The 17,756-nt window shown below is 33.4% G+C and overlaps 1 protein-coding gene across 1 annotated transcript in view; it reads right to left on the reverse strand.

Moving 5' to 3' along the window:
- Positions 1-17,756, reverse strand: part of LOC150107135 (small ribosomal subunit protein mS39-like) — a 369,834-nt gene that overhangs the window by 251,620 nt on the left and 100,458 nt on the right. Inside the window, exons 7-8 of the mRNA XM_090391018.1 lie at positions 10,521-10,671; positions 2,431-2,481 (exon numbers count right to left, since the gene is read on the reverse strand). Coding sequence (XP_090247144.1) covers positions 2,431-2,481; positions 10,521-10,671 — 202 coding nt within the window. The remainder of the gene's footprint in view (positions 1-2,430; positions 2,482-10,520; positions 10,672-17,756) is intronic.

Below are 17,756 nucleotides of genomic sequence, written 5' to 3' on the forward strand. Positions count from 1 at the left end.
TGATATCACCCCTCTTTCTCCTGTTTGCTAGTGTCTGCAGTCTACAAATTCTCAATCTGTCTTCATAATCAGTATTCCACAATCCTGATATCATTTTTAACACTCTCCTTTGTTCTCTCTCTCTCTCTCTAATATATTAGAATCACAATGGAAACCAGACCTGTGCACAATAGTCTAAGTGAAGTCTTAAGGCCTTGTAAAGAAGCAAAATAATATCCTTATCTACATGAACGTTCGTTTCAGCATTGCAATTATCTTTTGAGTTGTATTTGCAATCTTTGCCATATGGCCCTGAACTTCAACTTCCTATCTATTAATACTCCAAGATCCCTAGCCTCATCAGTTTCTTCTAGCATAATTTCATTAATATAATACGACATTGGATATCTAATCATGCCGAAGTGAATGACTTTACATTTACTGACATTGAACCGACACCCATTTTCCCATGCCCATAATTCCAGCCTATTCAAATCATTCTGTAAGTACTGTATATCAGCAGCATTCCTGATTACCCTACTTTTTTTTTGCATCATCAGCAAATAGCTGTATGTCACTTGTTAAATCCTTCCCAATATCATTAATGTACAGATTGAATAACAGTGGACCAAGCACTGATCCTTGTGGTACACCACTTGTTACCTTAAACCTTGCAGAACAGAATCCCATATATCACTTTTTGATATCTGTCAGTCAGCCATCTTCTTATCCATGCTAATATTGTATAACCCAAACCCATTTTCTCCAATTTATGCAACAGTTTTTAATGTTGTATTCTGTCAAAAGCTTTAGCAAAATCTAAAAGTATCATGGTGAATCCATTCCCCTTGTCTAGTTCAATGGTAACATTGTTATAGAATGTGAGCAAGTTGCTAAAACATGACCTTCCCTTAGTAAACCCATGTTGTTCGTTGCAAAGTAGAGATCCACTGTCAACCCATTTCTGAATGCAGGACCCTAACCAAATTTTCCAAAATTTTCACCAGTACTCCTGAGATAATAATTGGTCAATAGGTGGATACATCGGCCCTTGATCACACACAGTTTTTTGGTGAGAGAGAGTTAATCCCCCCCCCCCAGCTTAACAGTATCTCGATAAAAGTCAAAACTGGTGTCTGGATACTGATTCTTTCCATAATACATAGCATTATGCACACCTGAAATGATGTGCACTTTGCATTATGGGATACTAAGACAATTAATGTGCAGTCACTAGTTTCTATATTCAAGTAACATAGTCGCAAAGATACTTCAAGTGCAAACTTCGTATGCTTACACTTGGATAAAAGATTAAACAAGAATATAATTTCTTGGCATTATTAATTTAAGTACTATAGAAATATCACCATGCCAATTACATAATCCAATTAGGTGCTGATAAACAATCTGATCAATTAACTGATATCACTAACTAATGCACTGATTAGTTTAGCTATCCCAAGCAATAACAATTGTCTATTTCTTGCATAAAGCTAACCGGTCTTGGGCGTGGTCTGCAGGGTTTTTTCTGCCAGTTTATCTGGTGTTTTTCATCCCGCAAACAGGCAAACTGGTCTGAGCACACACGGATTACAATCAGGAATACTGACCCAGCCATAGGTCTGAATCATCAGCCTATGTCGGTTCCCGGATAAAATTTGGGGGGACTAGATGGTACTGTGATCTCCTGTAAAAAGAGGGAACGCAGTATCATTACACAGAATTTTATTTATTTATAAAGCTAACTAAATACAATTCTAATAGATGCCATTTAACATTTTTGATAGTAATGGTTTTCCATAACATCAAAGCAACTAAGGATTCAAGATGAATATATCATTTCTGTAAACTGTATATGGGTTTGTGAGATAACAAAAATGATTCTAGTCAGAATCAGAACCCTACATTCTCTGCAGAGGATCAGTTAACTTGTCTTTAGTTTAAAAAAAAAGCTCTTATAAATATTCCTCTTATGCCACAATGATGACTAGAAAAACATCTGAACACTGTTTTTTTTTAATTTAATTTAAATTTTTTAAATTTTATTTTAAATTTATTTATTCGTGTTATCAAAGTGCTCATTGTTGTAAACTGTGCTATGGAGGCATTCTATCTAGCCAGAGCAAAATCATTACTTTGTTATCATTTTGAATTGCTTTGCAAAATTCTGTTGTCAAGAATTGTCTAATTTATATTAAAATACATTCAGCCAAAGTAAATGTTGATATATGGACAAAGATAGACAAAATGAATCTAATTAGGACATGCTAATTGTCATGGCTTATGTTCCAATTCATCAAGTTATTAAAGTGAAATAGAAATACATAGAATACAAAGATATAAATAAGAAACACACATAAATGTATACATACATAACAATTAAAAGGTCTAAAACAAATAATATTAAAGAGAACAAAATGCAAACAATACCAAAATAAATATATTACTTACTTTCCTTGCTAAAGATTATTAATAAATAATAATAAGTTCCTAAGCTTGGTTCTGAAAATAAGAAATAAGTATTTTATTAGGATACTGAAATAAAACAATTATTATTTAATATTAGGTTTTTGGAAGAACATACAGTTTTCCATAACTGTATATTCTTTGGAAATAATAAGTATGAAACTAATGTTTTCCAGTGTCTTGAAATCCTCCATTTTTTTAGAAAGTCTCTATCTATACATCATTCACTTTGTAATATACACAGCAAGATAATAGCTATTTGCCAAAATGTTAGTGAAGCAGGTTAGTTTCATACTTATTTTCACATTAAAAGAATAGCAGGTAAGCAGATAGTATGCTTCAATACATGTAACACTATTATAAAGATCTTGACACTCACTCTAAAATTTAATGATTCACATGGCCTAGATAATTTTTATTTTTAGAGGTACCTGTGGCATAGTATAATTATTAAAGAACACGTAGGTCCACAGTAATAAGTTTTAATTAATAAATAAGGTACAGATATTTCATACAAAAACTAATAGTACATCTTCAGTGTTACAAACAGATAGGAATGGAATACAAGCAACGAACATTCGGTGGATCACCTATTAAAATACATTGTTGTCGCTAGCTAGGAAATGAAAGCAATTAATAAATAATTAATATTTAAGATAATTGTTTTTTTAATGATTACATAAAATAAAAGTCTAATAAAGTAATCATTAAAAAAAGCTAATTATCTTAAATATTAATTATTTAGTAATTTCTTTCATTTCCTAGCTAGCGACAACAATGTATTTTAATAAATGATCCACCGAATGTTTGTTGCTTGTATTCCATTCCTATCTGTTTGTAACACTGAAGATGTACTATTAGTTTCAGCATGAAATATCTGTACCTTATTTATTAATTAAAAGTTATTACTGTGGATCTACATGTTCTTTAATGATGGCCTACATAATGGCATTTTGTATGCAATGCTTATTATTATATTTATTTATTACACATATATATATATATATTTGCATATTTCCTTAAGGAAAAGCATTAGGTGACTTTTTGTAGTAATGCTGAATGCTCTAATGATTTCTTTCCAGTTTTCCATTCTAAATGTTTCTGATTATATGTTTACATATTACATTTTAGTTGATGTAATGTGTTTCAGATTGAATTATGATGACTTTGCAAGAGAAAGCAAAATGAGTGCTGTGGATGGCTGAATTTAATCATTGGCTGTGATGCAATGATGATTCTGTACAGATGACAAAATACTGTTTTTTTAGAGAAAGCAGTTGGAAGTTTTATCCCACTTGGTTAGACTATAATAAATTTAGTTTAATCCTTTATCCAAGTGTAAGCAAACAAAGTTTGCACCTGAAGTATCTTCAGGACTGAGGCAACTCGCGATAAAGGTGGGCTAAGCTCTCATCACTTGTCTCAGTATCTCCCATAATGCAAAGCACATCTCCTTGCAGACATGTATAATGCTATGCATTAAGGGAAGGGCCACTACCCAGACCAGTTTCGACCTTTATTGAGGTCTTCCCATTACTGGTTCTCCATTACTTCCACCTTGGCATCACCACCTCTGGGTCTGGCTCCCATTGATGTGCTTTTGCACAGAAGTGGTCCCTTTCTGTGAGGTATGAGAGACTCTGCTTGGGGTAGGTTTTTGCCTGTCTCTGAGTGGGGCCACTGCTGAGATTATGTCTCTGTCTGGTGGTAGGGTGAGCCTACCACTGGGTAGAGCCAACACTGAGAAGTTCTTCTCGGTGATGGGGTGAGCCTGTCATTAAGTGGACCAATGCTGAGTTGGACAGTTCTTCGCTCACTCGTAGGGAGTGGTCTGGGGGACCGCCTAATTTTTAGAGAGCTCTTTACTTAAACAGCACCTTAATAAAGGTCGAAACTGGTCTGCGTAGTAGCCCTTCCTTTAATGCATAGCATTATACATGTCCGCAAGGAGATGTGCTTTGCATTATGGGAGATACTAAGACAAGTGATGAGAGCTTAGTCCACCTTTATCACGAGTTGCCTCAGTCCTGAAGATACTTCAGGCGCAAACTTTGTTTGCTTACACTTGGATAAAGGATTAAACTAAATTTATTATATTTAGAAATCTGGCAGTATGTTTGGTGCAGCTTTGTGTACATCAGCAATCAGCACAAAAAAAAAAAACAGTGACGGGTCATGTAAAACAGAGACATGTTTCAGCTGTTTGTAACACTACATTAGAGGTTTTTCAATATATCCCAAAATTATGGATCCTTAACTTTGTCTCATAGCAGAGACATGGAGAAGCCCTATAAAAAAAAAAAAAAAAAAAAAAAAAAAAAAAAAAAAAAAAAAACATGACTAGAATAGTAGCAATAGAAATGAAAGTTTTGAGAAGTACATTAAGGATATTTTTGGAATAGTGTTGAAATGCTTGTGAACTCCCAGTTGAAGTGCTTTGAACATGTGCTATCTTTGAAAGGTTTCATGTTACTCCTCTAAAATATAAATAAATACAATGTAGAAAATCTGCAGAAAGCTTTGATATCACTAAAAAAGAACTCAGACATCAAGATTGCTAAAGCAGATAAAGGTGACACAGTGGTCATTATTTAAAAAAAAAAATTAATTAATTTAAAAAAAAATAAAATATATATATATCACAAGTAGAAATTCTGAATAATCAAAACATGTACCAAAAAATACCTAATGACTGTACTCCCAATTTCATAAAACAGATTGCTAATGCATTAAAAAAAATTAAAAAAATCAAAATAAGATAGAAAAACAATAAACAATATCTCAGGCCACTTGTGCTCCATATATATATATTTGGACGAGTCAAAATTCACTAAGTAGGCTACCAAATATGCTCCATAATTTCATATAAAGATACCACTATATCACCTCTAAAATTCATAGCAAAATTACTTAAACCATTATTAACCACATCTAAATTTATGATAAAAAACACTGATGTCTTCTTCACAAAATATCAAACCTAACTTTATTCCAAAACGATGTTCTAACTTCATTTGATGAGATGGCTTTCTATACCAACGTTAATGTCCCAAGGATATGAGACATTGTTTGCACCTTACTTCTAGAAGATCATACTTTAGACTCCTGTACAAAAACTCCTAATGATATTTACTCCTCATAAAGTTAATAATCTCGACAAACTTTAAATTTAACAATGATATCTATATCCAAATTTTCCCAAAGGGTCAAAATATTAGTAGACAATTGGCTAAACTATTTTTGTCACATCTGGAATCTAACTTATTAAACTCTTCTCTTCCCCCTTGTAATTACTTTTTATGGTCGACATGTGGATGATGTTTTATGTTATGGAGATCCAACATGTATAACTTACAAATCTCACTACAACTTTAGTAATAGATGTGAAAAATCTATAAACTTTCTAAATTTAATCTCATTTAGATCCAATGGCCATATAGCTACAAAAATATTTCATAAACCCATACATATCAAGAACTACCTGTACTTTAATTCCTATCATCCATATTCTATTAAAAAATCAGTTATTCTCTCACAATTTATAAATGCACATAAATTTTCTACTAAAAAGTTAACTTAATAAGGAAATTAAAAAATTATCCTATGCAATTAATAAATTATGCAAAGCATATAGCCAAAATTCAATTAACCAGTCCTACAACCAAAGAAGCTTTTCTAACATATAAAATAATAAAACTACCATAAATAATAAAACTACCATATATCTAAAATATTTATAAAGCATTTAAATATATTTTTTAACTCACAGACTAAAAATTAGTTGTCACTACTAATCACAAACTGGCTACCTTCTTAAAACCCACCAACTTTCACTCACGAAGGAAATACTGTTATACCATAGTGGGGTATCCAAATTTCCTTGTCAACGCAACTGTGAAGTCACTTATACAGACTCGATGAATAGATCGCTACGGTTGCGGCTACAAGTACATTTTCACAACTGTAATGTACCCATTCCTCAATATCTAAAGCTATAAGAAGAAGAACAAAAACAAATCAATAAAAAATCAAATACTGGTAAAACTGAAATCACAATCCACACATTTGAACAGAACTACTACATTCCTCAAATTGAAAAAGCTACCATACTTGACCTTCAAAATAACGAAACCATGTTAAGAATTTCATTTCAGAAACCATAGCTATAAGATGTGACAGCAATTCCATGAGTGTCCATCACTTCTATGTAATTTCAGAGAATTGGAAGTGCTACCATATTCAAATAAATCCGAGATTTCTGCCAATATGCAACCATAAAATTTAACTTAGCACAGATTTCACCTTACATTATTTTCCCTTACTTCTCTGTAATTTTTATTTTTGTTCATTCTTCACAGAAGTTCATTATGTCACACAGTATGTATTCCTCTGTTTTAAAAAATGTTTCAATATATTTTTTATCTTTATTTTATTCTCTTTTGGTTAAAAAAAAAATCATGCTTTTTAATCTCCTTTAAGGTTTTAAATTCCTCTTGTAATTTATTATTCTTTTAAAATAAAGTCATGAACATGAAGATCTTCCCTAAGTATGTCTAAAAACATCTTTCATGTTATCACATTTTTTATATATGGCTGAATAAATATCATTTATGTTTTAATATTTAATCGTAGGAATAAGCAGTTTTTCTATACAAGGGGCCCCTTAAGAATATAGGCAAGTTTCTATATTGTATTGATATAATTACAATGAATTTAGAAGAAAAGAGGAAAAAAAAGAGAGAGAGAGACCAGATAAGAGAAGATTTAGAGAAAAGAAAAAACTGGAGATGGAACAGAGCTTATAAAGAATATGAGAAGATAAAGAGAAATCAAAAGATCAATTGATTTATCTGACTTGACAGTTTGAATCAGTTGTTGATGAAGAAGTACATATATATAGAAACAATCATAAATACAGTAACATATTACTGTGCACTGGATTGGCCAACTGTCTATTAAAAAAGGAGAATATTTAAAATATTAAAACATCTGAGTACTTTCATATCACAGTTAGCACAAAAAACAGGATTTTAACCAAGTCTTGCCTTTTAGATGGCAAGATGTGGATTCAAATCATGTCCAATATGCAAGAAACTTTTATAAAAACCTTTCATTTTCAAGATAAACTAGCATGTCTTTCAAGAAGATGCAGGGTTTCCCAACTAGAAATATGAAGTTTTTCCTTCTCCTTACAAAACAGATAAACTGTCTGGAGAACATGTGCATTTAACAAAATTTCAGGTTAATGCAATTCAAGACACTTGGTTATCTAATCTTTGCCTAATCTTCCACTGTATGTGGAAGATTAGGCAAAGATTGCCATGACATCGTAGTCCAGCAGAAGGTGGTAGCATAATGGTATTGGGTGGGGGTCCTGAGAATTTCTTAGAACCTTGATACCTGTAGACTGTGCTATGGATGATACAAAGTACTTATCCATTGATCAGAAACACCCCTTCATGGTAACCATCTTCCCACATGACACAGGTGAGTTCCAGTAGGATAATGCCCCATGACATTGCAGGTATTGTTTGAGAATCAGTTGACAAACATGTCAGTGAATTCCAGTTGTTACTGAAGCCACTGAATTTTCTGGTTTGGAATTCCCATAGAATACTTCTGTACAAATCTATCCAATCACTGAATACTGTTCTCCAAGTTTTTTAAAGACTGAGAAAGCTATTGATGTGATTACTCTATGCTAGTCTAAGAATATGTATTCGTGTATTATCATAGATAAGAGAAAGTAAATTAAGATTTTTTTTTTTTTCATATTAAAAAAAATACAGGCTGTGTTTTGGTAGTAATGAAGATACCACTATATAATGCTCATCGTTTTGGAGAATAGCATGAAAGCCTGTGTTTAAGGCAGTCATAGATCTTGGAAAGTTTGTGGACTGCAAGGTTTGTCAAACAGGTTGGAGAAATGGAGAACATATTCTGCAAAACTATGAATAGGGTTATTCATCAGTGAGAGATGATCATTTATGTATAGAAAAAAGAGAGTAGATGATAGAAGAGAGCCCTGGTCACTCCTGCATTAGCCAAGAAGTCTATCCAACAATCAATCAGAGACAAAACTGACTATCCATTTGCAGGGAGTGAAATGCAGACCAAAGGATAGCAATTTGCTGAACAGGCCTTGATATCAGAAGTGATCAAATCAAATAAGAAACAGTACCAATTCTGATCTTGTAACATTTCCATGGAATGTGTCCAGAGGTGACTGATATGTGCGCTTTACCACAGATCTAGAAAGGTGGAATAATGAATGGTATGGGTGAAGAAGTTAACTATTTATGACCTCTCCGTGATTTTGGAGAGTTAAGAGGGATTAGTACGGTGATGAGGGCCACAGACTGGTAGTTTGATGGCAATCTTTTTTTACCCCCTCCCTTTTTTTTTTTAAATAAATATGGGTACACAGAAGCAAACTGGGGGAGATGCTGAGAAGATAAAATTAGGGTGATAATATAGATGACTCATGTAAGTTCTGAAGCACAACTTTTAAGAACAACTAGGGAGATACTATTTTTTATTTTTTAAATTTAGTTATTTATTCTTTGGGAGTCTTTCCAGTAAAAGACCTCAGGAAGATCTACTTTGATCATTTATGGAGTAACTGGATAAGAAGAATGATGAACATGGTCAGCTTTATATTTAGGTGCAGCAGTACATCTGGACAAGAAAGCATCACAGATGAATACACAGAAATTATGCCTAATTACCTTTGCGTTGAACCAAAGACATGGATACTATATATACGGGAAGTGCGTTTTTCAGCATTTGGCCCTTCCAGATTTGGATTTGTTGATGGCTGTTTTGTATTTGTTGCAGTCTTCAGTGCTAGAAAATGAGGTTGGTTTTTTTGTGTTAAGTCACTTGTAAAAGAAATTTTTTTCTTAGGCAACTTTAGAAGGCTAAGAAAAAAAAAAATGTTAAACCACAGGTTGGATTAGTGGGTCAGAATTTTGAATTCTGTGTGTGTGGTGGTGGTGGTGGGGGGGGGATGAGGGCTTTGTTTCAGAGAAAATAATTTGCAACAGGCTCAGCATAGGTGTTCAGATTAGGAAAGCAGAAGCAGAATTCAGATCATGTAAAGGAAGAGTAGAAGTCCCAATTATTATTGGGATTATATCCTTCAGCACTAAAACAGCACTTGGTACTGTTTTAGTGCCGAAGGATATAGTATTGAGAATGACTGAATAAAGAGCATTCTGTGGAAGAGGAAACCTACACAAAATTATAGCCCAGCTTACCAAAAGGAGAAATGTCCTATACAGTTTATTTGGAAGAAAAACTGTTTAAGAAAAAATCGAAGATGACCAGGGAGTTAAGAGGGATTATATGGTGTTCTGGATGGCAGGTGGATGATTTGTATTACAGCATATACTCCCAACATCTTTTCCAGGTTGGTTGGTGAACTTTGAAAAGAAAAATCAATTGGAGTTGGAAACATGAAAGTCAGTTTTGGAAGATAACTTCTGTTTGGGTAACTGAACTGTAAGTAATCAAAGAGATCAATGTGATTTTCAGAATCTGGAGAATGAAGATGAATTGAATAATGAAAAAAATCTTTGGTGAGATCAAACCCAGAGCATTGCAAATTTAGCATTTTATGCCATGGAGCTCAGAATAGCACAAAAGCACAAGTGCTATCCATGTGGTGAAGGAATAATACAGAGTGAATTCTGAACAGTCAAGGTGTACAGCGATATCCGAAGTTGAAATCTGATAGTTAGATATAGGAGGTAAGGTCTGGATGTTTGCAAGTGATTATTAGACATTATTTATACTGGCTTATACCACAAATGTTGGTGAAATGGATGAGGAGCAACATTTTGCTTCTTTTTTTTTTTTAAAATGGGATGGGGCATTACTTATTAAATAAGTAACCAACACGTTTTATATGTGGTTTGTTACTAATTTAGTTTTTTTTTAATTGATTTTTAGATAAATTCTATATATCCCAGTTTTATGGAGTTAGAATTAGTACAGTAATATATTTTTAATAGTATCAGCATTTAAAATAGCCCATTCTAAAAATTATGCCAAAAAATATAATAATTCATTACCTATTGATAATTTTTTCATCTCTGCACAAACTCTGAAGGCAAGAGATTTAGCCACATGAAATGGAGTATACTTGCTGATAACCTCTAGCAGAGCATTAAATGTTGCAATATTGGGAAATATGCATTCCTGATTCATTGAAGTTAGCAATCTCTGTAAAAAAAAAAGTACTTTTTTTTACTTGATTCTCATTTGTGATACTTATGAACACATTTAAGTAACCAAAGAGAAGTCAAGAAGAATATAGCAAAAAAAGAGCAACGTACTTTAAATGAAATAATTTCCAGAGAGAGAGAGAGATTTTTCAAGTGCAGAACAATTTTATCATAAGTTAAAAATAAATTTAGCATGAACTAGAGAAAAGAAATAACTACAGTGAAACATTAACACAGCTTTATCCTATTCTCTATTTCTGATATTGTTTACTTACTTCTACAGTCTTTTTTTTCCTTGCTTTATTTCTTTCTTCTGTTAGGAAAAAAAAAAAAATATTAACCTGAAAAGGACTATCTGGTTAATGAGTGACCCCTCTCTTTTTCAAAGACTTATCCAGTCACTTTCTTCTACCCCTTTAACAGGTATCATGGACATGGTTCAGCCGAATCAGCCATCCCAATTCTTCCATTTTTCCCTTTAAACACATGAGCAACTGACAGATAAGATCCATTAACAGTCCAGCTCTAAACAAATTGAACGAACATGTTATTCATCTCTTTCATCCTCCCCTCACACATGCACACAGTTATCGTTAAGGAATGCAAATGACAGTTTTTCAAGAACATATTGACATGTTCCTTCTTTCTTCTTGATTACATGCCCACATATTGCACTAATGCATGATAGGTTTTGTAATCTTTTGTGTGGGATTTGTGTATATATTAAAAAAAAAGGGTGCTTAAGGGTCAAAGCTATATAAAACTGAGAGATGACCGGCACATAGCCTTCAAATGAATGCAGAGAACTGACCAGGACTTCTGCCCTAATGTTAATCCTCACCTTCTTGTGGTGCAATCTGTTAGGAATCTACCTGGATACTGAACGGATGAGAATGGGCTGGCAATTTGCAATTTAGCCGACCAAATTGTATTCTTATTGGCTTAAACCAAAATTTCAAATGATGGTACAACATGACAAAATTTCATGCCGGCTGGAGTGTAGTGTCGCATGGTTAAACAAGGCCCCCATTGTTTTCACCAGGGAACAAGAATAAACAGTGAAAAGTCAGCTACTGGAACAAATCCTAAAACTTAGCCCAACTCAACATCACCAGAGTTCAAGATCGGTACTATTAACATAAGAAGCCTGAATGGCAAAGAAATGGAGCTAGCTGAGGAATTAGATAAGTACCAGATCGACATAACAGGGGTGACTGAAACAAAAAAGACAAAAACTGGTGAGATATTTCGGAGCAATAAATACAAAATGTTATATTCAGGCAATGACAATCAAGGAAAAGAAGGAGTAGCCATAGTATTCAACACTAAATACAAGGCTGGACAATGGGACTTATTTGTGTCTATGATCCCTCACAAAGTTCTACTAAGGTAGAAGTGGAGGAATATTTCTGAGGCTTTAGAGAAAGCAACTGACACAATGAAAAAGGAAAAGTTGGTCCTTGTTGGGGATCTAAATAGCAGAGTAGGAAATGATTGTCAGACAAACAAAAATATTTTCGGAAAATTTGGAGAAAAGAGCAAAGCTAATAATAATGGCAAATACCTGTTGGATTTCTGCTCAGGACATAGACTGGTTATTACTAACACAATGTTCCAAAATAAAAATGTGCATAAATTCACATGGAGAGAAGAAGCAAGGAATAAGAAAAGTCTCATTGACGATGTTATTATTGTTGACAGTAACGTTTTCCCACTGGTGCAGGACACCAGAGTGTACAGAGGATTTGAAATTGGAAGTGATCACCATTTATTGAGCAGGATAAAATTGAATTTCATATTGAAAAGAAGAGCATGTAAGAAAGTTTTAAAGACAATAAAAGTTGAGCAGCTCTCAGATGTGAACTGTAGACTAAAATACACAAAGATTATTGAAGAAAAAATGAAAGAGTTTGAGAGCAGGAACCAAACCTTGGAGATTCAGTGGCAAGCCCTGAAAAAAACACTGATTGATTCAGCCAGAGAGGCATGTGGTGAGGTTGTCTTCAAGGATAGAAAAATCAGAACTGCATGGTGGACACAGGAAGTTAAAGAGGCACTGAAGGAAAAGAAGAAAGCATATCAAAAGTTCCTGGCAAATAAGTCAGCTTGTGCTCTTAGAGAATACAGAGACAAATGTAAGAAAGCTAAACACTGTGTAACTGGCTAAACAAAAGTCATGGGAGGACTTTGGCAAGAACATAGAAAGTAAATATCAAGAAGGTGGCAAGATATTCTAGAGGTTGTTGAAGCAGCTCAGAAATGGTGTTATGAAAACAGGAGAAAAGGATATCCTTGAAGTAGGAGTAATTACTTTGAAAAACTGCTAAATGAAACAACCAGTGATGACCAGTGGTGCACTCAGGATTTAATCTTGGCGGGGCCAGGCGCTCAGGATTTAACCTTGGGGGGGGTTCCGAGTTGAGTAGTCGATTTTCGAATACACACTATGCATTGCATACGACCTATGACTGAGCATCTGCAGTGATCGCTAATTCAAAAGTAGTATAGACGTAGAGAACACGACACAACATAAATTTTAAAAAAAAAAAGAATTTTAATTAGGAAAGGATTTTTGGAAAATGTTTTAGTGTTATTTCCTTTTCTTTAAGGGGTGCCCAGGCCCCTTGCCCCCCCTCCCCTCTGGGTGCGCCACTGGATGACAGCATAGTGGTAAAAACACTGACAAGGCAAGCAGTCAAGAATACATATCCATACTTGAAGTAGAAAAGCCATCAAAAGCCTGAAATGTGGAAAGGCAGCAGGAGTAGATGATATTCGACCAGAAATGCTGAAATATGATGGTTTAGTTCAGAAGGCCTGGACAGAGGGAGGAATTACAGATGACTGGAGTAGAGTTCTCATAGTACCCAATAAAAAGGGAAATAAAACTAAATGTGAGAATTACGGAGGCATTTCATTACTGGGTGTTCTTGGTAAGATTTATGCTAGCATACTTGGGAAACGGTTGAGAAGGATTGTAGAAGAAAAGCTTGGTGAAAAACAAGCTGGATTCAGACTAAATAGAGGCTGTCAGGATCAGATTTTCACTTTACAACAGATAATTGAGAAATCATGGGAATATAACAAAGATCTGTATTTAAGTTTTGTAGATCTGGAAAAAGCATATAACAAGTTGCCAAGAGAGAAGCTATTCAAAATGCTACAGTTATATGCTGTCAATGGGGCATTATATCAAGCAATACTTAATCTTTATTTGTGTTAAGTCACCAGTTAGAATTCAAGGACGTACAGGAAGGTGGTTTAATGTTAAATCTATTGTGAGACAAGATGTACATTATCCCCTCTGTTATTCATTATCTATATGGATCATATTATGAAGGAAAGTGGCATTAAACCTGATATCAAAATTGGAGGTGTTAATCTCAGCTCTTTGCTTTATGTGGATAATGTTATACTTCTAAATAAATCCGCTACAAGTCAGCAAGATTCCCTGACTAAATAGAATAACTGTGGTAATAGATATGGTATGAAGGTCAGCAATAAAAAGACAAAGACAATGAAAATAGGCAGAAACATTGAAAACATGAATTGCATTGTGAATAGAGAACCTAAACAAGTAAAACATTTCTGCTACTTGGACACACTTTTTAGTGAAGATGAATAAATTCAATATGGGAATGGACAACATAATCATCAACGCTGATATGGTGGGAAATCAACTGAATAAATTTATTTGGAATAAGAGAAAAATTAGCGAAAACACTAAATTAACTGTATACAAGACAGTGTTTAAACCAATTTTAACTTATGGATCTGAGAGCTGGGTCAAAAGTAAAACACTTGACCAAAGACGAGAGACCGCGATATGAGAGTCCTGAGAAAGATTAGAGGCATGAACAGATGGCATCAATGGCAATATCATATTAAAAACGAGGATATTAGGAAAGAACTTGACATTGTCAGCATCCAGAAATGCATTAGCAGAGCTAATCTCAGGTAGTATGGTCACTTAAACAGAATGGGCGTGGAAAGATTAGCAAAACAATTGTTCTCAACCAGGTTGGCAAGAAAACGACCCAAAGGAAGACCAAGATATGGTGGATTGATACAGTAAAAAGTGTCTTAGAAGACAGAAATATAAGACCTGATAATATTGGAGCCCCTGACATTTTACAGACTGATTTGGAGTAAAATTGTAGATAGGAAGTCAGTAATGATGTAAATTTTTCATTTAGTACTATTATATCATGTACATCCCCTGAGGGTATACATCAGGAATTTGATGATATAAAAAAAAAAAAAAATTACAATCATTATCCACAACTTCTTTCTAGGTTGTCATTTTGTCTGTTAATACTTTGCTGCCAAGCTTTTGATTATCTCCATTGACCACTGTCCAATTGTCTTGTTTATGATTCTTAAGTGTGAAATTGTTTTTTTCAGAAGGCCAACATTTCATCTCTTCACTCTTCAAATATGTTTTGTATCATTTTACAACAACAGCAAGAGAAAAGCCACTTATTTCAGTGCCCATATTTATGTCAATTAGTTGGGTTTTTTTTCTCTATCTCTATATATATATTATGTATTGCATTTTTTACCTGTAATTCTCAGTTTTTTGTAACTTCAATTTTTTATTACTGTGTTCTACCTTTAGTGGATACCTGAAGGCGGCTGTAAAAGGCTGAAACAAGGTGTATCATTATCATTAAAATTTAATATTTTATCTCGGTTTAAAGTCATTTAAAATTTATTCTTTAAAATATATATATAGATATATATATTTCCACACCTCACTCAATTCATTGCATCAAAAAAATTCAAATCAGAAATTGAAAGCGAAGGATGACTACCTTTTTCTGGATGTACTCATCACAAAAAAATTTAGCATCATTAGATGTTTACCAGACGCCACCTCCTTTCATTGTTTTTACACTAGCCTCAACAAAGAACAGGAATCATTCATACTCGTAAAAAATGCGCTACCTCTATCCAAAAAAAGTGATGAAAAGAAAAGAGAAGCACTGTAACTTCTACTCCACCAACTTGTTCTTAATGAATATGCTTGGACACTTGTCCAACAAATACTATTTTCTAATCCCACAAATCAGCAGGCTTTCAAGCAAGATTGTCAATTTTGCTTGACAATCTCCTCAAACTTCTTGATATCAGAGTGGCTAACAAACCTATTTTTACCATCCATAGCCTTCTCCACTCTCCAAAAAAAACATTAACTCCTTCTACAAACATCCTGGGGTGTACAAAATTCCTAGTTCCTGTGACTTTTTCCTACATAAATCAGACTTCTAAAAGTTTTGAGAGAAGAAAAAGAACATCTCAGAGGTTTAGCTCATTACTCTTTGCATACACATCATGATGTGTATGCAAAGAGTATGATAATGACTGGGACAAGAGCTCTATGCCTTATTTAGAAGACAATTTGCTCTGTTGCCAGATAAAGGAATCAACTATGGTCATTTTTTTTCTCTCATGGCTCTCTCTGTAAGAATCAAGAACTGATTCTAAGTGCCATTTGGAAATCTTTTATCGGATCTTTTCATATACCAGATTTCAACTTTTCAGCTAATCACCCTAACAATGCTGAAAAGCAGATGACTCATGTCACCTTCCACATCTGTCTCCATGTGTTTCTAATATTAATACTAGCAATTGGTTCTGCAAGTTTTACTTGTTAATTTTTAGTTTACAATTGCTAGCCTTACATTTATATTAATTTTTACTCTGTGAAGAAGTCACAAATTACTGATGATGAAACGAGTTGGTTTTCATTTTATTTTTTGTATCATAACAACCTCAGAAAAACCCACTCTTTCAATAATCTACCTAACCAGTTCAGCAGAGCATTCTTTTAGCATACATGCTGATATCCCATCCATCTTTACTGCTAAATTCTTATCCAGGTTATGAAACAGCAACTTCTTTCTCATGCATTTCTATTCTCTTTATCCAGTGTATTGAAAATAGCACTGTGCACTATTTCATATAAAACAAGTTGATAAATCGTGTTGGCAAAGTGAGGATTTATTATTTGAACAATCGCATCTGTTTCTGACAAAAGGGTGCTATCTGCATTCAGTAAAGTTATTCCCCCACCAGAGCCGCATTTATACTTTTGGAGGCCTGAGGCGCAACATCATTATGAGGCCCTCAAAAATTAGCATTTTTTTTAGTTTACTGAAAATAAAAGTCAACATTTCCATAATAACTCATTTTAATAACACAATACAATTGGTATACATATATTTGCATTTTAAAAAAAGTATAAAATTAAATCAGTTCAAATGTAAATAAAAAAATTAATAACTAAAAGTTTTTTTTTCTGGCTTTTGTTTTAGCAAATATATCTATAATTTCATCATAATTGATCGAGTCCATTACATCTGATTCGATGCATAATAACGACAGGTCACTTGTTTTATTTTGGTGCAAGTTGCTTCTTAAATAATATTTTATTCGTTTCAACACTGAAAATGAGCGTTCAGCACTTGCATTTGAAATAGGCATCGTCAAAAATATTTTTAAAATTGTTTCTATGTTCGGAAAAGTAGACCACCTTAACCCATCGTTTATAAATTTGTTACATATTTTTAATTGAACAATTTTCTTCCTTTATCATTATTAAAAATTGCTTAACTTCATCAGTAAATTTTTCTGGATCAATATCAGTCCCATAAGTTTGTAAAATTTTATCAATACTAGTCTTGTACTTGTCTTGATCTATATCTTCCTTCAAAAAAATGACAAACATATCTAATATATCGAAATAGCTTTTTGTTCTTTCATTAATATCCAAAATTAGTTTATCGCAAATGACATTAAAAGTGTTCACAACGAAATTTTGTTTCCCATGTAATATAATCTCATTGTTAGATTGTGAAACTTCGTCACTCATTTTTTTTTCGTTTTTTAACTCTTTCCTTTTCATCTTTAAAATTTGTCTCATCTGTTAATAAATTCACTATCTTCATTTACAGCAGCAAAACTATTTCTTATATCTAAAATAAAACAAACTAAAGAGTGTAACAAATTATTAGCTAAAAACAAATCCATATCGGGATCTTGTAGAGATTTATAGTAGCATTTATTCATTGTAAACTTTTG

The sequence above is a fragment of the Typopeltis vanoorti genome, chromosome 4, assembly GCF_054136105.1.
Source record: "Typopeltis vanoorti isolate ZY-2024b chromosome 4, IOZ_Tvanoo_1.0, whole genome shotgun sequence".
In the NCBI taxonomy this organism is placed as follows: Eukaryota; Metazoa; Arthropoda; class Arachnida; order Uropygi; family Thelyphonidae; genus Typopeltis; species Typopeltis vanoorti.